The sequence below is a fragment of the Sylvia atricapilla genome, chromosome 20, assembly GCF_009819655.1.
Source record: "Sylvia atricapilla isolate bSylAtr1 chromosome 20, bSylAtr1.pri, whole genome shotgun sequence".
Lineage (NCBI taxonomy): Eukaryota > Metazoa > Chordata > Aves > Passeriformes > Sylviidae > Sylvia > Sylvia atricapilla.
The window spans coordinates 9467538-9494383 of record NC_089159.1 but is presented as its reverse complement, the minus strand read 5'-3'; the positions used below and the strand labels follow the sequence as shown (position 1 = coordinate 9494383).

Sequence of the window (26846 nt, the reverse complement as noted above, 5' to 3'; positions counted from 1 at the left end):
GGGAACAGCCCAGAGCATCCCAGAGTGCCCAGACAGACGCCGGGGACCAGGAATGGGGAGCCCCAGAGTCCCCGGACCGACAACGGGAACAGGGATGGAGCATCCCAGAGCCCCGGACAGAGCCCCACGGGTTATTCCCGAGACAACTGGATGCCGTCCAGCTCTGGAAAGAAATTCTGTTTTTCCTCCTAAAGACCCCAAAACGGAAGGATTCTCTTTGGGTCGTTCCCCAAACAAAACTTTGACTGCAAACAGCAAAAAGGCTGTTCGGTTTTAACTACAAAAATAACAAAACACGCCACAGACGAACCACAGTGTGCCTCTCTTTTTATTCTTTATTGTACAGTTCACAATTAGAAAGCTACTGATAAATTACAGAGTTGACTGATCCTCGCCTTCGAGGGGTCCCAGTGCCTCGGAGTCGTGTCCCATCTCATCCCAGGAGGGTGACAGGAGGTGCCACCAAGGCCACCAAACCCTCCTTCGTGGGGGAGCTTTAACAGGCAGCAGGGATGATCCCCTAAAATCACACTTCAAATGGAAAAATATACTGCACATCATCTCGAGGTTACTTTAGAGACTTACAAATGTTCTTGGGGGAAAAAACAAAAACAAACCAACAAATTCCAGGGCTGCAGGGCAGCCAGGTTGTATCTGCAGGGAGCAACCACCTGGACAAACCCTTTGTCAAGGTTCTGCACCTGAAGCAATTCTCTCCAAATCCTCCTTTTGCAGCACAAGGAGATGTAGAGCCCCTCCTCAGCCACACATTGCAACATCTGCTGAACTTTGCACACTGTTGCTGCCACAATTCAGTGTTTCACCACTGCTGCCCACATCCCTGCTCAGTCTTTTTCTGCTCAGAAGTTCCTAATTTCTCAATTTTACCTTTTTTTTTTGGTTTTTGTTTTTTTTGGCCTCTTTAGTAATTCAACCACCTCCTGTTAAAAATGGCACACAGTGCCCAGGGCACCTGCTGGGAATCCACACAAAGGCACCACCTTGGGGCACTGCAAGACTTCCCAAGGGGCTGGGATTTCACTCCCAATGAATTAAAAAGCCAAATCCAGGTGGCACTTGTCAGTAGAAACTGGTGACAGGTGAGGAATGGACAGAACACACCGTGTGTTAATAAAGAGGAAAAAAAAGGGGGGGGGCAAAATTGCCTTTTGTTTTTGCCATCATGAAAGAAAGGAACATTTTTGCCAGTTTTCTCCTTGTATCCTCCTACAGCTGCTCACCTTTGGCACAAGGAATTCTAGGTTTATCACAAGGTTTAATTCACAACAATACTTCCAAATCAACACTCAGCACTTACACAGCGCCTGTCGTGGTCAAAAGTGCTTTACAAAAGCTTGTGAGTCCTCACAACACCCCTGTGAGGTAGGTGAGTGTCATTATCCCCATTCTCCAGACGGGGAAACTGAGGCAGAGAGGTCAAGTGACTTGCCCAAGGCTGTACAGGGAGCTGAGCTCGTGTCTTGGTGGCCCAGCCCCGCTCTCCCTTCTGCAGGGGCAACTCCCAGGCCTCTCCTGCTGGAAGCCAAACAATCCATCCCCAATTTCCCGGGCTCTCTGTCCTCTGCTCCGACCAACTGCCCATCCCTGACCTTCTGGAACGCTGCCAGGAGCTGCACAGGGTCTGCAATCTTAAGGCAACGTGTCCAAGAGCTCCACGGAGAGCTGGACACACACAGACCTCCCTGCAGAGACAACTGCAGCTCTGCTTTGGGGCCAATTCTCTCCTCCCTCAACTCAGAGTAAAGCCAGAGCCAAACGCTGGGGCTGCACCACCACGAGATCTCAGCCAGACCTTTCACCTGCTGCTTTTCTTGGAGCCAAAAATGTCCCTACAAAATCTCTCCTCGTTCTGGGCACCTTCGGCACGGCTCGTTCCTCTCTCTCTCTCTCTCTCTCTCTGAGTTTGTGTCTCTACATAAAAATAAACTTCCACCACTTCCAGCTCCTCAGCACCAGCATTTTCAACAGCACCAGGGCAATCCACGTTTCCAGAAAAGTGTCAATGCATGCAAACCTCACATACAGAACATCGAGAGTGCTGGGAGATGACACCAAGGATAGAGGTGATCACAAGACAGCACACGTTGAGTTTTTATTAAAAATACCAAACAACTCACTCTTACTGTAACTATGCCACTTAGATTATCATCCTAACCTGCACAGGGACAGGTGCTTTTTCTCCAACTATTTACCTACCTAGGGAAAAAAAGAGAAATACCAAGCACACACATTTATACTTCCTCAGACTTGGCGGGCGTGATTCATGTGAAGGGGAAAGGAGGGCTGGGGGAGGTTGGACACGGGGGTTAGGGCAGTGGAATACAAAAAGAAATAGAAAATATCACATGCATCATCACCATCAGTAATCAACCTGATGAAAATGAACTCAGGACGTTGGATGGATTCGTGTGTGACATCCACTGAAAATCTCAAAGCCTAAGCACACTGAAGCTGGCAAACACCTCGTGCCACTTCACCAAGGTCCACACACAGCATCAGCAACTAAGATCAAACCAACCTCGAAAAGAAAGCAAAAGGAAGGATAAACCAGCCTGGAGACAAACCATCTTCCACAAACCACTTCCCTGCATTATTTTCAAATACATTTTTTTACTCTGTAGCAGTTTCAGAAAGGAGTGGGGGAGAAGGAGACCCTCTACGAGTTTGTGGTTCTTTTTTTCTTTTCTTTTTTTTTTTTTTTTTGTCTTTCAAAACTGGCTCAGCACCAGCACCAGCTCAGAGAGAGGGAGAGAAAAATAATTCTTCAAACATGATCCTTGGTACTTGATTAAAACGTTGCCAGCCAGCTGAGGGAACCCTGGGCTGCCAGAGGGTTCCAAGGGGAGTGGGCACGGTGCTGCTCATGGTCCTCCTCATCCTCCTCCCCTGCTAGGAGATCTGCTCCGTGGGCCTCATCTGTATATCCCCAATCTGCAAGAGACCAAGAGGGGCTGGAATTGTGCACTGGAATTGTGCTCTGGAGCCCTGGCACTCCTGTGGAGTGGGGAATGAGCCTGAGCTGTGGAGAAGGCAGAGCTGAAGGCACCTGCTCTGCCTTGAGCAGGCTGCAAAAGCTCCAACATGCACAGCAAGGGTGCAGGATGAACCTCAGGGCTCCAAGGCTGCAGTTTGGGCAGGTTTTTTATCTTTTTAGGGTTTTTATCCTTTTAGGTTTTTATCTTTTTAGGGTTTTTATCTTTTCAGGCCAAGAAAAGCCAGCTATCCCCAGGGATGCAGTGCCAGGGGACACGTCCTGCTCCAGGGAGCAGAGTTCACCCGGGGCACTGAGGAACCTCTGGGGATCAAAGTCTGCTCTCACCACAGCAGCTCTGCTCCTCCTGCCCAAAGCTGGCCAAGTATTTCTTCTTCCTCAGGAGGAGAGTGCCCCTCACACTGGGGGAACAGGTCCAACATGTCCTCTGGCAAAGGCCAGGACTCCCAGAAAATCTCAGATGGCACCATCCAAAACTACCCCTCACATTCCCCTGCCTTGGACAGTCCTTTTCTGGGATCATGGAACCACAGAACATCCCACGTTGGAAAGGACCCACAATGGTCATCCAGTCCAGCTCCTGGCACTGCACAGACACCCCAAAACCCCACCCTGAGAGCACTGTCCAAACACTGCTGGAGCTCTGGCAGCTTGGGAATGTGCCCATTCCTTGGGGAGCCTGGGCAGTGCCCCAGCACCCTCTGGGGGAAGGATCAGAGACAGCTCAGCCTTTGCTGGACCTACAGGGATGTGAAGAGCCCCAGCAGGGCCACCCCACACCCTGAGCAACCCTACAACCCCAGCAGTGCCATCCCAGAGCAATCCCAGAGCCCCAGCAGTGTCATCCCACACTCTGAACAATCCCAGAGCAATCTCATACCCAGAGCAATCCCAGAGCCCCAGCAGGGCCATCCCACACCCTGAACAATCCCAGAACCTCAGCAATGCTATCCCAGAGGAATCCCAGAGCCCCAGCAGTGCCACCCCAGAGCAGTCCCACACCCAGGGCCATCCCAGAGCCCCAGCAGTGCCATCCCACACCCTGAACAATCCCAGAACCTGAACAATCCCAGAGCAACCCCACACCCAGTGTCATCCCAGAGCAATCCCACATCCAGGGCCATCCCAGAGCCCCAGCAGTGCCATCCCACACTCTGAACAACCCCAGAGCCCCAGCAGTGCCATCCCAGAGCAATCTCACACCCAGGGCCATCCCAGAGCCCCAGCAGTGCCATCCCAGAGCAATCCCACACCCAGAGCCATCCCAGAGCCCCAGCAGTGCCATCCTAGAGCAATCCCACACCCAGAGCAATCCCAGAACCTGAACAATCCCAGAGCAATCCCACACCCAGGGCCATCCCAGAGCCCCAGCAGGGCAGTGTAAACAACTGTGATCCCTGCTAATGTCCCTAAACTCCCAGCTGCTCCAGGGGTGGATCAGCCAGGCCAGGGCAGCCCTCAGCCCCCAGGCTCAGCCCCCAGGCTCAGCCCCAGCCTACCTGTACATGAGGAGGGGCACTGAGCACATAGATGACAGCATTGGCCATGTCTTCAGCCTTGAGACACTGCAACGACAGCACAGGGGCTCTGGGTCAAAGGGCAGCACAAAAAACTCCCCAGGAGATGCCTCCTGTCCTGCCCATCCATAATGAGGTCACACAGTGTCACTGGGCCACGGCCAGAAGCAGGAGATACCCAAAGGCATTAAAAATTTACCCAAGGATGTGCGTGGCTGTGATAATGCCTCGATTGGTGTGAGTGATGCCAGCTGCTGGCACAGTAATTCTGCCAGGCCAGGCAGTGCCACCCATCTGTACCAGGAATTCCCACAGGAAATCCCGTGCCACCCGCAGGGCAGCACTTCTCCCTGTGGGAAATGGGTTTGTAGAGAATTCTCCACAAATTCCCTATGTTTTCACTACAAATCCATTCCCCACATTTTCTCTACAAATCCACTTCCCACGCTCCCTGTGCTGGCCCCTCTGCTTGGCCCATCTCCTCTGCCATGAAGAAATCCCAGCCTGCAAAAAGGCAGAGCTGAGTGACACTTATTTACAGAAATATCAAAATATCAGGAGCTGGAAACTGAACCCAAATGAAAACCTACACAGTGTGTGAATACCAGTGGGAAAATTGAGGTTTGAGGGCTGAGAGCCCTGGGCACTCTCTGGAAGCACCAGCCAGGAGAACTGTTCAGTTATAATCAGAGCCACTTCCCTCTGTTTCCATTCCTCCAAGTCCTACCCGAATGCTCTCGTAGGTTGCAGCAGCTCTCTCGGGGTCATTATCATGAAGTTTAAAAGCAAATCCTGTTTCCACCAGTCCTGGAGATATACACTGGAAAAAAGCAGAGCACATCCTAATAGGATTTGTAATTCCCCTTCAGTAAAAGAATTTTTAAAAAAAAATAAAATTAAAAACTAATTTGCTTTTTCTGCTATTCTCCTTTCCCACCCATTGTTTAAGTGAGCAGACCTTGCCTTAGTGATTGTTGTGGCAGATTCTTCCCTCGTCACACCCCAGAGGGACAGAGAGGCAAAGAAAAACTGGAATTTTTGGAAAGCTCTGACTGAGAGCAGAGCCCAGCTGAGTGCCTCCCTCTGTTGATGTGACCTCAAACAACCAACTGCCCCCAAAAAAATCCCTTCTGCCAAAAAAATTCCCAACCTGCCTGGGGCAAGAGAACCACAGCTTCCCACGGGATCTCCTCACATTCCCCAGTGTGCTGGGCACTAATTCTGCATCCCTGCAGGGAAGGGGGAAGGGGGGAAAAGTTGGGGGAAAGGGGGGAAAAAGGGGGGGAAAAGGGGGGAAAGGCGGGGGGAAAGGGAAAAAGGGAGAAAGGGAAAGAGGAAAAAAAAGGGGAAAAAAGGGAAAGGGGGAGAAGTGGAAGCAAAGGGGGAAAAAAGGGGGGAAAAGGGGGGGAAAAGGGGGGAAAAAAGGGGGGGCAAAGGGGAGGGGAAAAGGGGGGGAAGGGGGGGGACCCGAGAAAAAAGCGGAAAAAAAAGACGAGAAAAAAGGTGGAAAAAGAGGAAAAAAAAGGGGGGAAAAGGGGGGGAAAAGGGGGGGCAAAGGGGGGAAAAGGGGTGAAAAGGGGGAGGAAAAAGGGGGAAAAAGGGGGGACAGGGGGGGAAAAGGGGGGGACAAAAGGGGGGAAAAGGGAAGGCCCCCCAGGCGGGCAGAGGCAGCCCTGGCACTCACTGTGGCTCGGATGTGAGTCCTGGCCTCCCGCAGCTCCTGCCGCAGCCCCTCGGTCAGCGCTGTCACCGCGTACTTGGTGGCACTGTAAAAATGCACCACGGACTGGGGCACCACGCTGTGCCCGTTCATGCTGGGGAGAGAGCACAGGGGACACTGCTGCCACCCGGGAGGGACCTGCAGGGCACTCAGAGCATCACCACTGAGGGGCTGCCACCACCACAGGCTCCTCTGGGCACAGCCAAAACTTCCTGACCAGCTCCAGAAATCATCTTCACCCATCAGGAGTGGCTGATATCAGCCTGTTCTCCCTGGTTTGGATTTCCCTTTTCTCCCTGGTTTGGGTCACCCTTTTCTCCCTGGTTTGGATTTTTATTTCTCCCTGGTTTGGATTTTTATTTCTCCCTGGCTTGGATTTCCCTTTTCTCCCTGGTTTGGATCATCATTTTTCTCCCTGGTTTGGATTTCCCTTTTCTCCCTGGTTTAGATCACCATTTTTCTCCCTGGTTTGGATCATCCTTTTCTCCCTGGTTTGGATTTTCCTTTTCTCCCTGGTTTGGATTTTCCTTTTCTCTCTGGTTTGGATTTTCCTTTTCTCCCTGGTTTGGATTTTCCTTTTCTCCCTGGTTTAGATCATCATTTTTCTCCCTGGTTTGGATTTCCCTTTTCTCCCTGGTTTGGATTTCCCTTTTCTCCCTGGTTTGGATCATCCTTTTCTCCCTGGTTTGGATCATCCTTGCTTTAGAACCAACAAAGATTGAAGTCTGAAGTCTCCAAACCCCATCAGCACCACGGCCAGCTTGAAACCCCAGTGCTTAAACCATTCGTGTAAGGTGGTGAGGAGGAGGAGGAAACCCCCCTGGCTGACCCACCCAGTGCTGAAATCCTCTCGGTGCCGCAGGGAAGAGCAGGAAGGGCCCGAGGCTGACCCCACACCCCTCTCCATTCACCTGTTAATGTTAATTATGTGCCCATCGTCGATGTTTCTCTCCTTCATGGACTGATACGCCTCCCGGGTGCAGATGCTCACAGCCATCACATTGACCTGAGTGGGGAGAAAAGAAGAAGAAAATCAAAGCCAGCAAGCCCTGCCCTGGCACCCCTTGATTTGCCCCTTGTGTGCCCAAAACCTGGGATATCAGTTCCCAGGGAATTCCCAGGAAAACCCCAAGAGGGAATTGCTCATCCTCAGAGCCCACAGCTGAGCTGGGGGCTGCAGCACAGGGCTGGGGGGGCACAGACACCCAGAGAGAGCAGGAATAACTGGATTTGGTTGTTTTAGGAGCAAATGAAGGGATTGTCCCCAGTGTGAGCAGGAGACAGAGCTGCTGCTTCTGTCCAGCACGGAGCACTGCAGGCTTTGGGCAGCAGGCAGGGCACTCCCAGCAGGTAATTAGGTCAGCTCCTTAATGAGGAAATCCCCAGATGGTGCCTGTCAGAGCTCCAGAGCTCAGAGGAGGCCCCAGGCACAGGAACCAAAGATCACTGGGTGCCACAGGGAACCCCAGAGTGGGCAACCCACCCTGGGGCTGTGGAGCCACCCATGTGTCACTGCCTGCTGGCCTTGTCCTGGGCAATTTCCCCATCCCTGAGCATGCAGAGCATTCCAGCTCCTGCTCTTTGGACCAGCACTGCCCCGGTTTGGTTAAACTCGGTCCTGTCACCTCCACAAGCATTAATGCAGGGCTGCCTCCAGCCTTCCCTGGCCACAAAACACAGAGCCAAAGCTGCTGGGAAAACAAAGATAAAGGGAATTCTCCCAGCTGGAATACAAAGGGCCCGGAGGGAGGTGCAGGGCTGACGAGCAAGGATCTCAGCAGCACTGCTAATTGCTCAGGGGGCTGAGATTTTGGGTTTACCCTCCAGAAAGGGTGTGAGCATCCCCTGGCTGGTGCTGTCTAACCCCGTGTCACTCTGCCAGAGACATGAGCAGCACAAAGGGTCTGGACACGCCGCAGGGGCTGAGAGCTCCAGCACCGAACCGATTTTCTCATCCATCAGAAGGCAGGTGCCACTGTAACTGGGTGGAGCAGCAGGAAGGAGGGATGGAGACAGGAGAGGGCTGGGGATCATCGCTGGGAAAATAAGGAATAAGGCAGAAAAACTCAGAGTTGCTGGCCCAAAAGGCCAGGCAGGGGAGGGGCACTGGTTAGGAAAGGGATGGAGCTGAGAGATGCAATCACTGAGCAGCACAGGCTCAGCTCAAGGACGTGCTTTTGTCTGCTCCCATTCACTGCCAGAGGCCATCCCTGAGGGTTTTGTCTTGGCCAGGGATAAACAGGGCGTTTTTCTGGTCCTGGGAGCACCCAGGCAACAGGAGCTGAGCCACCAGCCCCATCCAAGTGCACTTTGGTCACTGCTGGGTACCTGGGCCCTCACACCTGGAACCACGGGGATAAATCTTTAACCACAGGAGGAAAAGCAGCAGGGAAGGCAGCAGAAGGGCCCCTCAGCACTGCAGTGAAGCCTGGAGCAGGCAGGGATTTGGGATTCCACAGCAGGATGGTCAGGGAAAGCAGGAGTCACCCTCTGCAGCCTGACCCAGCCCTTTGGGATCTGGGATCTGCTGCTGTAAAAACTCTTCAGCACAAACAAATCTCTGCCCCAGGATGCCCCAGCCCAGCAGGCAGCTGCATTTTGGAGCACTCAGCCCCAGCTCCCTCTCCAAAGGCCACTAGAGGGTAACCTCATCCCAAAGCCTGTGGCTCCTGGAGCAGCAGTGCTCAGCCTGGGCAAAGTTACAACATTTTGACAGCTCCTGGCAAGGCCAGATCCCAACCAGCAGCCACATGGGGAAGTCCAGAGCCCTGTGATAAACCCCAAACAACTGGCTGGGAGGCAGCTGAGCTGGGATGGCCTTTTCTCACCAGCACAGCCTGGGGTTTTGGGGGTGAAATCCCATTTAAAAAGGTAGAGCAGGTGCTGAGGAACCTAAAAAAACCACTCCTGGAAAATGAGCACTGTGTATCACCCCCGGGCTGTTGTGACAAATACCCACATCAGACACTTTTCTGCCTGGTTCTTATTTTAAAGGAGAAAAGGTTCCAAGGTTGGTGAGGATGGCCAACACACCTGGGCCCTGCTCTGTGACAAAAGCCACATTTCCCTGCAGTTAACCAACTCCAACTGCCAGATCACGGGACATAAAAGATCCTGTTCCTAGAAGTGCTCAGCACTTCACTTTCCCAGAATCAGCCTTTTCCAAGGCCTCCAAAGGAGGGCCCCAGCTCCAGAGCACAGATGGGAAAAGGCAGCTCACAGCAAACACATCCCTGCACAGATGGTTCAGAGAAGCCAGGAGAACAGAGCCTGGCCTGTCAGTGAATAATGCCAAGAATCAAACCCTCTCCACGTCTAGAGGAGCAGGAGGATGTGTGCTGCAGCCCTCCTCTGTGCCCTGAGCAGGGAAAATGGGAAGTTCAGCTGGAATTCCTGCCTGGAAAGGTAAAAAAGGTGAAGGAGCTGCAGAGGCACAGCACAGCAGCCAGCCCCAAAAACCAGTGAGAAAACGGGGGAAGCTGAAGGGAGGATGAGCTCAGAACCTGCCCCAGGTGACACCTTCCCTCCTGCACCCACGGCAGGGCTGCAGGGAAACAACACACCCAGAACTCCAGACACCCAGAACTCCAGACACCCAGAACTCCAGACACCCAGAACTCCAGACATCCATACCTCCAGACATCCAGAACTTCAAACACCCAGAACTCCAGACACCCAGAACTCCAGACACCCAGAACTCCAGACATCCATACCTCCAAACATCCAGAACTTCAAACATCCAGAACTCCAGACACCCAGAACTCCAGACACCCAGAACTCCAGACATCCAGAACTCCAGACATCCTGCAGCCTGGGGAAGAAGCAGCTCCCACCTCAGGAATGCATCCCAGACCATAAAGAACCAGCACACATTAGGAAAGGAGAGGAATAAGTAAATGATGACATGGTTCAGATATTCAGCACGAAGGAGGATGCCGAGAGGGGAGTCTGGAAGGACACAGAGCCTCAAAGCTCATCAAAAATGCATGGAAGCAAAAAAAAAAAAATCAATTTACCAAAAAGGGAAAGGAAAAAAAAAAAAAAAAAAGCCTTTAATTTAAGGCCCTAATGCCTCCTGCATCGATGGATCAATGGCTGTTTGGAAACTTCTCCCATCCTGCAGCCCAGAGGTGCCCTGGAACACACCTGAGATTAGACTCATCCCTGGAATGCAAAATCTGTTTTGGATTTCCTATACTCAGTATCTTGGATGTCCATCCTACTTAACATTAGTTTTTTAGGGCTTGGCTTGGACAGGGATTTACATTTGAGGCAACATGAGGCTTTAGAGTGAAAAAAAGTAGTTTTGAAAGCTGTGTTTCCATCTCATTTCTTTATAACAGCGGCACTGCAGATGAGGAATAGAATGAAAAGCTCCTGCAGTGGTCACACAGTAAAATGGGAGCCTTTTCACTTGGAAATTTGCTTTCTTAAAAAGAAAAAAAAAATAAATAAAAAAAGAAAGAGAAACAACTTTAGCAGCATCCCCCAGCACGCTGCTCCCCTCCAAGGAGGCTTGGGAAGGAGCCTCCCTGCTGCCACACAGCTCTGCAAAGGCCAGTGGCCCGTGAAAGGTGCTGGCAGCTCTCCTGGGAGGGAAAAGAGCCTGGCCAGGGCTGTCCTGGGCTGTCCTGGACCCTGCAGAGCCCTGCCACGGCGCCTGGGGACGGGGACACTGCCAGGGGACACTGCCAGGGGACATCTCCACGCAGCCCCACACAACAGGGGCACAGAACAAAAGGGAAAACGCCCCTGAGCTGTTCCCAGCCACAAAAAAGCCAAGGCCAGAGTTGTGGGGCTGCCCAGGCTGGGCTGGGTGAAGCCTTGGCCTCTGGAGCATCATCCCAAGGCTTTGCCTTCACCTTCGGAGGCTTTGTTCAATTCACCCAGGAATCAGGAGCCAAGGCAGCAGCTGCTGGGAGGATGCTGAGAGGGAAATAGAGAGCTGGGGTGTCTCAGGCTGCTCCAGCAGCATTTCTGCCGAGCTCTGAGAGCAGAGAGAGGCACAGAGATGATCCCTGGGGGGATCAAACACTCCCCCAGGTTCCCTGCCTCTCCTCCCCACCCCAAAGCAGCCCCCAGGAGCAGGAGGAGCCCCCAGGGGGTTTGTTGGTGTTTGAGCCACTGCAAACACCACACTGCAGAGTCTCACACGGGACAAGCCCCACTCCAAAATGCTTCTCCCCTGGAAGTGGTGGAAGGTGGGATAAAGGGAGAAGCACTCCCAGCTGAGCAGCCAGGGGAGGGGATGTGGATTGAGGAAGCTGGGAAAGCCACAAGTGCTGCCCAGCTGACAAAGGAGCACCAGGGACACGCAGCATCCCCGAGGGATCCACACAGGACACATCCCAAGGAGCAGGACAAGGATTTTCCAAAGCCCAGGTGACCCCCAGGGCCCAGCCTGCCCTGCTGAAGAGCAGCTCAGCCTCAGCTCCACTTCACTTCATTTTCTTTAAAGCCTCCATGGCAACAGGGGCCACGGGGAGACGTGGCTGTGCAGTGACCCAGGCTGGGCAGCCCACAAAAGCCTGGCTGGGCACACAGAGCTGAGCTCAGCTTGCTCTGGCTGCAGTCACAGCAGCCAGCAGTCGGGCCAAAACCCTAACAAGGATTAATTAGCCAGGATATGGCAGCTCCTGGCCCGGCAGCAGGAGGCTGAGGTCTCAATGTGCTTCTCTGTCTTGCTTTACACAGCCCCCGAGAGCTCTGGAGGGACAGACAGGGGAGGTGACACGTCCCAGCTGACTCCAACTGCTGGACACGGTGGCCCTGAGCCTACAGCTCCAAAGAGCTTTTGAGACACGTCCTTCCCTTGGCCAGGACAAGCTCCCAGAGGTGCCACAAGGACTGCTCCTGCGAGGAAAACGTCCCCATGCACCAGGGAAGGTGGCACAGGAAAGGGGAATTCACTCCATGGAAAGCTCCTGCTCCAGCATCTCACTGGCCAGAGGACACCCGAGGACACCAAGGACACCCAAGGACACCAAGGACACCCAAGGACACCCAAGGACACCCAAGGACAGCAAGGACACCCAAGGACACCAAGGACACCCAAACCACGCTGAGGTCCCACGGCTGTGGCCAGAAAAGGGCCCCCACGGAAGGACAAAACAGGGTGAAGTCACAGGAGGTGCCCCAGCAGCACCTGGGGACAGGGAGAAGCTGGAAATGGGAAAAGCCACGTGCACAACTCCCATTTCAGCACAAGGAATGCTCCCATTCACAGCCAGCCCTAACCAGATTACGGGCAGAAAATTAAGCTATAAAGACAATTAAATAAAATAAAAAAGCAGTACAGCTTTTTAAGCCAAAAAAAGGATCTGCCCGTTCCTACAAACCCACTGCCACAATTAACAGGATTAGCTGCAAAACCCAGCGCCTGGCATTCCATTTCCTGCTTTACTGAGGGGGGAAAAAAAAAAAAAAAAAAAGAAATAAAATAAAATAATAAAAAATAAAAATAAAATGAAATAAAATAAAAATTATAAAATGAAATAAAATAAAAAATAAAATAAAATAAAATATAGTAAATTAAATAAAAATAAAAATAAAAATAATATAAGAAAATAAAATGAAAATGAAATAAAATTATAATAATAAAATAAAATAAAATAAAATAAAAATAAAAATAAAATAAAAAATAATGAAATAAAATTAAATTAAATAAAATAAAAAATAAAAATTAAAATAAAATAAAATAAAATAAATTTAAAATTAAAATTAAAATAAAATAAAAAATTAAAATATAAATAAAATAAAATAAAATAAAAATAAAATAAAAATAATGAAATAAAATTAAATTAAATTAAATAAAAAATAAAAATAAAAATAAAATAAAATAAAATAAAATTAAAATTAAATAAAATAAAAATAAAATAAAATAAAAAAAATAAAAATAAAAATAAAATAAAAATAAAAATAAAAATAAAAATAAAATAATAAAATAAAGCAGCAAGGCCCTTCCCCCTTCAGGAAAAGCCAGGAAAAATGCTGCTGTGTTCCCACCCTCCGAGGTGAGGATGGAAAGAGGAAGCCCAGCAAAAGTGGGGAAAGTGGGGAGCATCCCAAATGAGCAGAGGGTGGCTCCTGCTGGGAATACTCACATCGATCATGGTCCTCCAGCCCTCTGTCCTCCCGGAGAGCAGCGGCTCGGGCCGGGCCAGCCCCGCGTTGTTGATGCACACATCCACCCCCTGGTGCAGGGTCCTGATGGCAGAGAACATGGACAGGATCTCCTCCTCGTTGGACAGGTCACACTTGTAGGGGATCAGCGTGCCAGGGTAACCGGCGCTCTGGCACTCAGCTGCCAGCTTCTGGGGGAGACACAGGGGAAAGTGCCTTCAGGGAGGGGAAAGTGCCTTCAGGGAGGGGAAAGTGCCTTCAGGGAGGGGAAAGTGCCTTCAGGGAGGGGAAAGTGCCTTCAGGGAGGGGAAAAACAGCCAGAGGGAGGGGGGAAACATGGCCAAAGGGATGGGGAAAAATCAGGCATCAGGAAGGGGAAAACACAGGTATCAGGAAGGGGAAAAACAGGCAAAGGGATGGAGAAAAACAGGCAAAGGGATGGGGGGAAAAACAGCCAAAGGGATGGGGGAAACACAGGCAAAAGGAAGGGAAAAAACAGTTATAAGGAAAGGGGGAAACACAGCCAAAAGGATGGGGAAAAACGGCAATAAGGAAGGGGAAAAACAGCCAAAGGGATGGGGAAAAACAGGCAAAGGGATGGGGGGAAACAGGCAAAGGGATGGGGAAAAACAGGCAAAGGGATGGGGAAAAACAGCCAAAGGGATGGGGAAAAACAGCCAAAGGGATGGGGGAAACACAGGCAAAAGGAAGGGAAAAAACAGTTGTAAGGAAAGGGGGAAACACAGCCAAAAGGATGGGGGAAAACAGCAATAAGGAAGGGGAAAAACAGCCAGAAGAATGGGGAAAACACAGGCATCAGGAAGGGGACAAACAGCCAAAGGGATGGGGAAAAACAGGCAAAGGGATGGGGGGAAACAGGCAAAGGGATGGGGAAAAACAGGCAAAGGGATGGGGAAAAACAGCCAAAGGGATGGGGGGAAAACAGGCAAAGGGATGGGGGGAAACAGCCAAAAGGAAGGGAAAAAACAGTTATAAGGAAGGGGGGAAGCACAGCCAAAAGGATGGGGGAAATTCAGGCATCAGGAAAGGGAAAACACAGGCGTCAGGAAGGGGAAAAACAGCCAAAAGGATGGGGGAAAACAGCAATAAGGAAGGGGAAAAACAGCCAGAAGAATGGGGAAAACACAGGCATCAGGAAGGGGAAAAACAGCCAAAGGGATGGGGAAAACGGCAATAAGGAAGGGGGAAACAGGCAAAAGGAAGGGGAAAAGACAGCCATTAGGAAGGGGAAAAAAAGCCATGAGGAAGGGGAAAAACACCCATCAGGAGGGGAAAAAACAGCCAAAAGGAAGGATGGAAAAACCAGCCATCAGGAAAGGGAAAAACCAGTCATTAAAAGGGGGAAAAAGCCATCATGAGGAAGGGGAGAAGCAGGCAGCAGCCCCCTCTCCCTGTGGAGCAGCTCATCCTGCTCATCCCGGCAAAAGCCACTCCCGGGGGCACAGCCCGGGCTGGGAAGGAGGCACTGGGGAAGAATCCCTGAGATGCTCATGAGGACAGAGGAGATCTCGACATCCAGGAGAAGCTGAGAGCTCCAGCCTTTATGTTGTTGAACTTGAGGGCACCCTCAGTGCTGGTCCATCACCCCGGGCAAAACACAAATAAATCCTGCCCTGGCACCGGGCAAAGGATGTGCCTGACAATTCCTGGCTGGAATTGCTCCAGACAGCCTGATCTTTGCGGGATTAGGTGACACAAAAGGCAAGGAGAGGCCAGGAGGATGTCCTTTACCCCTGACACTAATGAGGAGCAGCATCTCCTCCCCGATGTGTCACAGCGGTGACAGTGACAGCTCCCAGCGCCAGGCAGGAGCCACATGATGTCTGGTTCCCGAGGGGAGATGGACTTCTGCCTACAAAACCTCCACCAAAATCACTCCCAGCGCTGTCACCCCGCGGCAGAGTCACTGACAGGGACACTGCGGTGGGTGCAATAAAAGCTCTCCTGCTGCTCCCAGCTCCTCCCTGCAATTCCCAGCCTGGCAGGAAAAAATAAAAATAAAAATTAAAAAAAAAAAAAAAAAAAGAGGAGTGACATCCAGCACAGCGATGTCCTGGAAGTGATTACACGTGGAGAGCTCAGAGGTGCTGCCCTGCAGAGGGACAAACCCTCCCTGCAGCCCAAAAACCCCCGTGTGAAGTGTCCCTGGGCCAAGTGGCTGTGTCTGCTCAGTGATGCTCAGTGTTTTCCCAGCGGCTGAGCCCAGGCACAGAGCTGGAGCAAGGCCCTGAGCAGGGAGCTGCTGCTGCTTCACCTTCCCCAGCAGCTTTCACAGCCAAAAGCAGCTCAGGGGGGTTTTTTCTCCCTGTGTTTTCCCTCCTGCAGCTGTGGGGCAGGAGCTGTTCTCCTGCCTGCTCCCCAGCTCAGGGAAGGCACTGCAGCACCACGAGAATGATAATTATTGCTCCCACAGCAGCAGGACAGGAGGGGCGGAGGTGCTGAGCTCCACCAGAGCTGGGTCCATCCCACCAGAGCTGGGAACATCCCACCAGAGCTGGATCCATCCCACCAGAGCTGGGAACATCCCACCAGAGCTGGGTCCATCCCACCAGAGCTGGGTCCATCCCACCAGAGCTGGATCCATCCCACCTGAGCTGGGTCCACCCCACCAGAGCTGGGAACATCCCACCAGAGCTGGGAACATCCCACCAGAGCTGGATCCATCCCACCAGAGCTGGGAACATCCCACCAGAGCTGGATCCATCCCACCAGAGCTGGGAACATCCCACCAGAGCTGGGAACATCCCACCAGAGCTGGGAACATCCCACCAGAGCTGGGAACATCCCACCAGAGCTGGGAACATCCCAGCAGAGCTGGGAACATCCCAGCAGAGCTGGGAACATCCCAGCAGAGCTGGGAACATCCCACCAGAGCTGGGAACATCCCACCAGAGCTGGGAACATCCCACCAGAGCTGGGAACATCCCACCAGAGCTGGGAACATCCCACCAGAGCTGGGAACATCCCAGCAGAGCTGGGAACATCCCAGCAGAGCTGGGAACATCCCAGCAGAGCTGGATCCATCCCAGCAGAGCTGGATCCATCCCAGAGAGCCCTGCTGGGGCTGAGCTGACAGCACCTCTGCCTGAACAAAGCTGCTCCAGGGCCTGGATCCTGCCTCCTGGGCCCTCCTGGGGCTGCCTGCACTTTGCCACGCAGGCAAACCTGGCTGCTCGTGTGCTGATGGCAGGGGAAAATAGATATATATTCCTTTTTGCCATGGGAGTGCAATGATGAAAGAGCAGCCAGGGATGGGGAGATGTGCAAGAGCAGCACTGGGAAAACCCACAGCAGGATGAAGGGCTGCTGGAAGGCTCTGGACTGCTCCAGGGATGGGACTTTCTCCTGCAGAGATACACAAGGGAAAAGGGTAAAAGGGCCACCAACTCACCAGAGTGAGAACCAGGCAACGCCAAAGGTGTTCAGAAAGGAGAAACACAAGCACAGGGGGTTGGGAGGAATCTCCCAGAGCAGGATCCGTGCCAGGAGAGCTGGCTGCAGGGAAAAGGGCCCCATCAGCAGGGACAGGAAAGGACAGACAGCCCAGAGGGACTGTGTCTCACTGCTGTGTCCACATCCAGCTGCCACCCTTTGGAGAAACCTCTCCCTGGAGACACAGAGGAAGGAGCAGAGGACACAAAGGGTGTGATTTGCTCTGGGATGACCCTGCTGGAGCAGAGCTTGGCTCAGATGCCTCGCTGTGGTCCCTCCAAGCTGCTGTGAGCTCTGGGCAGCCTCCAGTGCCCATCCTCTGCTCCCAGCCAGCCTCCAGCCACACGAGGAGAAAGGACTGTGCCCCTGGGAGACAAGCTTCTCCCACACAACTGACCAGGGAAATCCAATCTCTCTCTCAAAACCTTTATTTCCCTGTCTCCAACGAGACTCAGCTCACATCCTTTCATCTCTCAGGCTGCACTTGTGCTAACAAATTCTCTTTGAAAACCGAGTGCTGACACCCAGGCAGGGCTGAACGTGCTTCAACCATCTTACAGATAAAGAGTCATCACGGGCTCTTCAAAGAAACATCAACTGCGGGCGAGTTTGAGAGAGACTTTTGAAAAGCAACACTCTGAGCTATGGAGCTCACAGAGGGGTTTTTTTTCAGGGCATCCATTAAGTCACTCAAGTGATGCTCATTCCACTTCGAGCACAGCACATGCACAAGGAGGAAAGGAAAAGAATCAGAGAGAGAAAAAAGCTGGGTTTCCAGATTTCCTAAGCAATTTGAGAGGGAACAGGTCATTACACAGACGAGGGCAGTGCAAGTCCAGCAGCTGGAAACCTGAAATCAGAATTGTTTGGGTTGGAAGGGTCTAAAAGATCATTCCCCCTGCCATGGACAGGGACACCTTCCAGTCTCCCTGGCTGCTCCAAGGCCTGGCCTGGGACACTCCCAGCATCTCTGGGTGTGTGGAAATGCACAGGCAGGTGTGAGCCAGCAGGAAAGGATTCCTGGCACCGACGGGATGGGTTTGTGTGGTCACAAACCAGCAAAGCCCTTTAAAATGAACCCTCCCCAGAAAGGCTTAATGCTCTTTGTGCACAGGGCACTCACACTCAGTCCTGCTCCAGCGGGTTCACAGAATTAATTGATATAAAAATGTTAAGGGGCTCTAAAGAGGAAGGAAAAGAAAGCAAGGAGCCAAGGAGGGCTTTGTTTGGCAAACCACCCCGTTAACTCCAGACACGTTTAGATCAGAGATTAAAGCCATTAGGCAATTTTTAATCTATCCTGCCAACCATCACAGGTACTCTGTCCCACTGACTGAGCTCTGAACACAGAACTGCACCGAGAAACCAACTGGAAAAGCACCAAAGTCACCCCAATTACTTTTGCCATCCAAAGGAAACGAAGGAGAAAAATTCTAACAAACAGCATCACAGCTGTGAAAGAAAACTGGGGGCTCACAGGCCCTTACATCCCACTGCCTGGCAGGTCTGAAGCTGCTTTTAATTAAGATTTAACAACAGCACAACAGCATAATAGAGATGTGCAGTGAATAAAGCACTAGGCTGAGGCTGATCTATTTATTTCCACGGGCCTCTGTGACCATGAGCAAGGTCCAGAGCTGTGTCCCCACTGTCACAGGGACAGGGCCACACTCAGAGCTGTGGGCACCTTGAGCCAAGGATAAAACACTGCCCCACGTCTCCTCGCAGCCAGGCTCCTGCTGAGCCATCCTCACCTCTCCCCTGAGCTGGGAGCTGTCCTCCCAGAGGCTTCTCCCAGCCTCCTCTGCTCCCTGCATTTTCCCAGCAGTTCAAACATCCCAGGATATGGGGGGTTTTGGTTTGGTTTTTTTGTGGTTTTTTTGTTTTGGGTTTTTTTTTTTTGGTTGGTTGGTTGGTTTTTTTTTTTTTTTTGGGGGGGGGGGGGGGGGTTTGGGGTTTTTTTTTTGGGGGGGGGGTTTGGGGTTTTTTGGGGGTTTTTTGTTGTTGTTTTTGGGTTTGTTTGTTTGTTTGTTTTTGGGGGGGTTTTTTGGGGTTTTTTTTGGGTTTTGGTTTTTTTGGTTGTTTTTTTTTTTCCCTTAGCTCACCTTATTTTCAATTCCCATTGTCCCCCAGGAGCCAATGGCAAGGAGGTCCCTGCTCCCTGCAGACACTCACACCATCCCTCCCCACGTCAAGGCACTTCTGGATTTTCCCTTCTTGCTCCAGGCTGGCGTGGGGGAGGAGGAGGGGACACTGCTGTCACCCTGACAGCTCATTAGAGCAATATCTCTGCTTTCCTCTGAGCTCTGCCTGTCCTAAACCAGCCCCACCGAGCCTCGAGCTCAGCCTTCACCTGCACAGAGACACCCCCTGCCCTCGCAGCAGCCCCAAAACCCTGCTCAGGGGTGGAGATGCTCCCCAAAACCCTGCTCAGGGGTGGAGATGCTCCCCAAAACCCTGCTCAGGGGTGAAGATGATCCCCAAAAACCCTGCTGAGGGGTGGAGATCCCCCCAAAACCCTGCTCAGGGGTGGAGATCCCCCCAAAACCCTGCTCAGGGGTGGAGATGCTCCTCAAAACCCTGCTGAGGGGTGGAGATCCCCATAAAAACCCTGCTGAGGAGTGAGGATGCTCCCCAAAACCCTGCTGAGGGGTGGAGATACCCCTAAAAACCCTGCTGAGGGGTGGAGATACCCCTAAAAACCCTGCTGAGGGGTGGAGATACCCCTAAAAACCCTGCTGAGGGGTGGAGATGTCCCCAAAAATCCTGCTGAGGGGTGGAGATGCTCCTCAAAACCCTGCTGAGGGGTGAGGATGCTCCCCAAAACCCTGCTGAGGAGTGAGGATGCTCCTCAAAACCCTGCTGAGGGGTGGAGATGTCCCCCTAAAACCCTGCTGAAGAGTGAGGATGCTCCTCAGAATCCTGTTGAGGGGTGGAGATGCCCCCCAAAACCCTGCTGAGGGGTGGAGATGCTCCCCAAAATATCCCGGCTGAGCAGGAGTTGGGGGCTCTCCTGGGGACACCCAGGACTGTCCCCAGCCCTGCCAAAGCCCCAGCAGGAAACAACACACCCAGAGCTCAGAGCTGGGGGTCCAGGGACACCCACTGCAGCCAGGGCTGGATGGAGCACCAGGGCAGCGCCAGAACTGTGCCAGAACTGCACCAAAACAGCACCAGAACTGTGCCAAAACTGTGCCAGAAACAGCATCAGGAACTGTGCCAGAACTGTGCCAAAACAGCACCAGAAACAGCACCAAAACAGCACCAAAACTCAACCAAAACAGCGCCAGAGCAGCACCAGAACTGCACCAGAACTGCACCAGAAACAGCATCAGGAACTGCGCCAGAACTGTGCCAAAACTGCACCAAAACAACACCAGAACTGCACCAAAACAACACCAGAACTGTGCCAAAACTGCACCGAAACTGCACCGAAACTGCACCGAAACGGCACCAAAACTGCACCAAAACTCAACCAAAACAGCGCCAGAGCAGCACAAGAACTGCACCAGAACTGCACCAGAACTGTGCCAAAACCACACCAAAACCGCACCAAAACCGCACCAGAACCAGCACCAGAACTGCACCAGAACTGCACCAGAACTGTGCCAAAACAGCACCAAAACAGCACCAAAACAGCGCCAGAACTGCACCAGAGCAGCACCGGAGCAGCAGCAGAGCAGCAGCAGAGCAGCAGGTCCGCAGTGCCACCGCTGGGCACGGGTCTGTCCCCTGCCAGCAGCCGTGGCCACCGTGCAGCTCTCCGCTGTCCCCCCGGGCTCTGATCCCCGAGGAATCCTCTTGGCAGAGGCAGACCAGGGCACCAGGAGGGGCCCGGCCCCAGCAGCCCCCAGCCCCCAAAGTGAGGTGACAGGTTGTGTCCCAGCGGCTCTGAGCCCTGCAGCCGCTCCAGCCTAAGCCCAGCTCAGCTGGGCAGAGCTGAGGCTGAGCCCCACGGGCCCAGAAATGCAGAAATGTGGCATTTCACAAATGGCACAAACCCACCCGGGGCTGCCCCAGGAATTCCTGCCAGGGAATCCCCACTGGCACTGCCCACTGCGCAGGACGCAGGGAAAAAACTCACCCTGGGCACAGCCACTGCTTTCTGCAGAGCCTAAACTGCTGATAAAGCCCAGGAAAAAAAAAAAAACACTGTTGTGTTTTTTTCACGGCACTTTTCACACCTCCCTGCCCTGGGCACTCTCCTAAAACCAGCCAGAAACTGGTCCAGAGCAGTCCCCCACCTTCCCAGGACAGCTGCCAGGTTTACCCAGGGAAACTGAGGCACAGCACAGCCACCTGCAGCTCCCACCCCCATCCCAGCTCCAAAATCCCAAAGGTTCCAATCCAAAAGGTTCAGTTATTATTTATTTTTAGGGCTCTGAGCGTGGCATTCCAAGGGAAGAGAGGAGCAGCAGAGAAGCAAAGTGACCTTCTTCAAGCACATTTTGGGGGAGAAAAGGAGGAATCCAAGCTGGTTAAAGCCCCCTGAGGGGCTCAAGGCTGAGGAGAACCAGGGGGACAGGGCTGGGTTTGTCCCCCCACTCCGGGCAGGGATCCTGGGATCTCTGCTCTTTATCAGCACAGCATCTGCTCAGGGACAAGTGGCAATAAAAGCACTTCAGAGGCCTTGAGCCCACCAGCCCCGAGGCAAAGCCTTGGCCAAACACAAACCAATCCCTCCCAGGGGCCAAGGAGACTCTGAAAGTCACTCACTCCACGGGGACAGTGCCTTGGGGGGATCATCCTGCCCAAAGCTGCTCCTCCTGCCAGGAAAACTGGGGAAACCTGTGGGAACAGCCCAGGGAAGGTACCCCAGCTGCTGGGCAGAGGGACACAGAGCCCCAAAACGGACCCAGGTGACCTCCAAACCATCAACCTGATCTGCCTGCAAGTGATTAAACACCACACTCCACAATTAGCTGGTGATTACCCTCCAGAGCCTCCCTTGCAGCTCAGGGTGCATGCAAGTGACCAGAGAGCCCAAAAATCGATGCTGAGATGCCAGGAGGAAGAGTCAGCTCCTTCCTCCTCCTCCTCCTCCCACAGCCCCTGCTCAGCTCCAAGCTGCAATCAGTGCTCAGCTTATCAAAGGCTGAGCCACATCTAACCTTGACAAAGCAGGCCCCGGTTATAAATGTTACCTTTGATCAATACCTGTCACAAACGCGTCGGAATTAATTGGTTAAACCTTGTCTCTTAAGCCACGTTTATTGCTTCCTGCAGGGCCCAGCAGGAAGGGGGGAAAAGAAATGGATTTCTTTTGGAATGTGGCATCCACGGTGTCCCTGGGCACAGCAGAGCAAGGCAGCCAAGGCATGGAGGAGCTGCTGGAAGAGTTCCAGTGACCTGGAGCAGGTGGAAGTGTCCCACCTGAGCATCTGACACCGTGCACAGAGGGAGAGCACCTGCCAGCACTTCTGCCAGTCTCTAGAAATACAAAATAAATCCATTTTAACTATTAAAAAAGGTGTAGTTACCACTGCAAAGCCCCCTTGGAAACAGCTCCTTGGTCTCCTGCCTTCCCGTGCCACAAGAGAAAAGCTGCAGAATCCCCCTGAGCCAGAAAATCCCTCCCAATTCTTCCCCACCCCGGGGATGGACCCTGCAAAACACAACTCACACATCTCACTGAATCAAAGGCCAGGGAGCTGGGAGGAGGAACACTTTGTCCCATGCATGTGGCAAATCCTGCCCTTTTCTGTGCTGCTGCTGCAGGCAGCCAGGCACTGAACACAAATTCCTGGAAAACACGAGGGACAGGGAAGTCAGAAAGCCGCAGAGTAAATCCCAACGAGCCTCTGCACCCTGGAGACGCCAGGGAGGAGCAAAGGGGGTCCCTGTGAGGGTGCTCATCTCCCAAGGAGCATTTCCTTGGTCTTGCAAGCTGCTAAAAAACGCTTGGCTTCGGTGGAAGCTCCCGACTTGGAACGCGTGGCAGCATCTGGAGAGCAGCAAACACTCGCTGAGCGCACGCCAAAAAAAGTCCCTGACAGCTGTTAGTACCTCCAGGGCTCTGCATTTAAAACAGGCCTTCAACCTGAATTACCTCCTGGCATGCAGAAGGGAAATACAGCCAGTTTAATTATATTTTATTCCTCGATGGCTGACTGTTAAAAGCTCCTGTCTGATGACCCACATGAAGAGGCTGCAGCAGCAGGAGCTGGGAGCAGAGAGGGAAACGTGGCCAGTGCAGCCACTGGAAGGAAAAAAAACCAAAAAAGATCCTTCTGCAGGCTGGTTTTTTGGGTTTTTCGGGGGTTTTTTTTGTGAGCCATTAACATTTTCATTGCAAAAGCCAAACAAAGACCACTGGAGCTGTGACACGGGTCTGATGCCAAACAGGCAACTTTGCAAATCCTTCCTTATCTTGCTTCAAGCCCTTATCTGATTTTCTGAGAGATTAAGAAATCTTGACATAGCATTTATTGCCCCAGCCAAATCCCCACTAGACAACCTGCTCTTTCAGTTAGCTGGAGGTTACAAAACCACCTTACACCACGTTAAAACGGGTGCCTTTCATGGACTTTGATGAAATATGATGTTTTCCTGCTACAAAGTGAGCTCTGTATTCCAGGTTTTACACCCTGCTGTTTGTCCTTTTTCCACGTCAAGCTGCTTTGGGTGGTGGAAGGTGATCCTGGAAGGGTCTGGGATGGTTTATAAGGCTTATTCCAACCCAAACCAGCCTGGGATCTCATAATTCTGTTAATTATGTGATTCTCTGGCATCACCAAACCCTCAGCTCCTTCCTCTTCTCTCCTCCCTGCATCTGTGTGTCCCAGCCTCAGAGCATCCCTCAAATCCCACCCCAATCAAATCCCCAGGCTCAATAATTCCAAGCCTGGACATCTTCTTTTTCATTTTTCCAAGGAAAAGGCGAATCTCCTGGAGGAAAAGCAACAGCTGTGCCCTGGAGCGGGGCAGGATTGGGCACAAAGCTCTGCCACAGCATCCCTGGCTGCCAGGAGGTGACAGAGCTGTTCCCACAGTGACCCTGGATCCCCCCACGCTCCAGCACCTTCCCTGGCCAGAGCTGCTGGGATTTTCTTCCTCGTTAAGGAAACATGCAGGACAATAAATAAACCCAGAATAGCAGCGGAGCAAAACACAGTCCAGACACCCACCAAAGCCAAATGACAGCGCTGCAGGCACACTCAGGACCCGGGGAGGAGGGGGAGAGAGGGGGACAAACATCAGCTGCTGTGGGGACACGTGTCTGACACAGCACAGGACACCGGGGAGCTGCCAGCAGCACATCTGCACCCTGAGCAGACCCCACCGACCACCGAGAGCAGAGGGATTGCTCCTGGTGGAGGCAAAAATGCAAAGCCTCACAGCCCTGCTCCTTTTCAAACCGTATTTCGGCCGGCAGAGGTTCAGAGAGGAAGGAAACTCACGTGGCCGCCGAAGGAAAACACAAGCCGCAGTGATTTCTTTCCCAAATGAGAAGATTCCAAAACAAACTCCAAGATAAGGGCGCTGCTGGAAACAGCAGACATTGGCAATGGGAAGCAACAACATCCTTTGCACATCCTTTGCCAGGCACCGAGAGGCTGCAGCACATCCAGCCCCGGCGGCCGCACTGGGAAAGGGGAAAGCCTTTGGAGAGCTCGGCTTTCCCTGCAAAAAACCTGCAGCATCCAACCGCTGGGAAGCCCCAGTTTAGCGGCCAGCCCCAAAGGACAGCTCACCAAGGGTTCACCAAGGCGGGCTGGGGTCTCTCTGCAAGCGGCGCCTCCAGGACACGCCGTGAAAAAGGGGAAAAGTTCGGTTTTTCCCAAATACTATCCTCAATCCCTCCTAACAATGCCACCGATGCCGGTTTCCAGGAATTCCGGAGCCTTTATTCTCGGTGAGGTCCGCTGGGCAGAGCCTTTATCACCTGGGCTAAGGGAACACATCCCTGCACATCGCACGGGTCTCCTCTAGCTCCCACCGCCCGGGATGGAGACATCTAACACGAGTAAAACTTCTTTCCTCGCTCAGGGGAAACTTCCTACAGGGCAAACAGGCTTTATTTAGCTCGTGGCACTGCGAGGCGCAGCTGATCGGGCATCCCGAGAAAACGTTTCTGTTAAAGCATCTTTATTCCCCACCGGCGCCATCGGGTTTATTGGACGCGGCTGTGGAGATGCTCCCGGTGCCTGTTTTAACAGGAACTCCTCAAAAACCTCCCTGCCTGGAAAAACCGCATCCCCGAGGGGCCGGAGGGGCCCCGCAGCCTCAGCCCGCTCCCGGGGAGATGCTATTTTTATCCTCGATAAGAAGCGGCTCCAAAAATAAATAAAACAGAGAAATAAATAGATAGATAAATAAATAAATAAATAGAATAATAAAAAAAAAATTAGAAGCGGCTCCAAATAAATAAATAAATAAATAAATAAATAAATAGCGGCCCCAAATAAATAAATAAATAAATAGATAGATAGATAGATAAATTAGAAGCGGCTCCAAATACATGAATAAATAAAATTCAATTTAAATAAAATTAGAAGCGGCTCCAAATAAATAAATAGATAAATAAAATTAAATTAATTATTGAAAAATACTAAAAAAAAAAAAAAAAAAAAAAAAAGCCGAAACGGAACCCGCTCCTCGCTCGGACACCTTCCCCCGCCCGGGGGCTCCGTGGCCGCGCTGTCGCTGTCGGTGTCGGTGTCGGTGTCGGTGTCGGCGGCCGGGAGCGGCCCCGCTCCGCCGCGGCCTCACGGGTGAGCGGAACGGGGAATGAAGGAGGCGGCCCCCGCCCCGCCGGTACCTCGATCTTATCGACGCTGCGAGCGCATCCCACCACCTTCATGCCGTGCTGCACCAGCGCCCTCGCCACGGCCGCGCCGATGCCCACGGAGGCGCCGGTGACCAGCGCGACGCGGCCGGTCCAGCGCTCCATGGCCCCGCCGCCGCCACCGCGCACAAAGCGCCGCCCGCCCGCCGGCCCCGCCCGGGACACGCCCCGCCCGTGGGGACACGCCCCGGGACACGCCCCGCCCGTGGGGACACGCCCCGCCCGTGGGGACACGCCCCGGGACACGCCCCGCCCCATGGGGACACGCCCATAGGGACACGCCCCGGGACACGCCCCGCCCGTGGGGACACGCCCCGCCCGTGGGGACACGCCCATATGGACACGCCCCGCCCCATGGGGACACGCCCCGAAACACGCCCCGCCCCATGGGGACACGCCCCGAAACACGCCCCGCCCCATGGGGACACGCCCCGGGACACGCCCCGCCCGTGGGGACACGCCCCGCCCGTGGGGACACGCCCCGCCCGTGGGGACACGCCCCGCCCACGGGGACACGCCCCGAAACACGCCCCGCCCCATGGGGACACGCCCCGCCCGTGGGGACACGCCCATATGGACACGCCCCGCCCCATGGGGACACGCCCCGAAACACGCCCCGCCCATGGGGACACGCCCCGCCCCATGGGGACACGCCCCGCCCGTGGGGACACGCCCCCGGACACGCCCCGCCCATGGGGACACGCCCCGGGACACGCCCCGCCCATGGAGACACGCCCCGGGACACGCCCCGCCCATGGAGACACGCCCCCGGACACGCCCCGCCCGTGGGGACACGCCCCGCCCATGGGGACACGCCCCGCCCGTGGGGACACGCCCCCGGACGCGCCCCGCCCGTGGGGACACGCCCCACCCATGGGGACACGCCCCGCCCATGGGGACACGCCCATATGGACACGCCCCGCCCATGGGGACACGCCCCGGGACACGCCCCGGGACACGCCCCGGGACACGCCCCGGACACGCCCCTGGCCGCCTGGGACACGCCCCTCCCATGGGGACACGCCCCGCCCATGGGGACACGCCCCCGGGACACGCCCATGGGGACACGCCCCCGGGACACACCCCGACACGCCCCGCCCATAGGGACACGCCCTGGGACACGCCCATGGGGACACGCCCTCCGTGCGCTGAGTTTGCCGGGGCGCAGCAGCCCCCCCGAGGAAAGCGGGGCTGGGGGTTTATATCCCCACTCCAGGCTGGCTGGAAACGGGA

At 53.5% G+C, this 26846-nt stretch overlaps 1 protein-coding gene across 1 annotated transcript; it reads right to left on the bottom strand.

The window, feature by feature from the left end:
• Positions 1-310: 310 nt before the first annotated feature.
• On the bottom strand, positions 311-25734 carry DHRS11 (dehydrogenase/reductase 11). Its single transcript, XM_066333561.1, has 7 exons — positions 25587-25734; positions 13354-13563; positions 7162-7256; positions 6215-6344; positions 5258-5350; positions 4513-4578; positions 311-2952 (listed from the first exon to the last, which is right to left on the bottom strand). Exons 1-7 carry the CDS (start codon positions 25716-25718, stop codon positions 2911-2913), a joined length of 768 nt encoding a protein of 255 aa, XP_066189658.1. The 5' UTR covers positions 25719-25734; the 3' UTR covers positions 311-2910.
• Positions 25735-26846: the final 1112 nt, after the last annotated feature.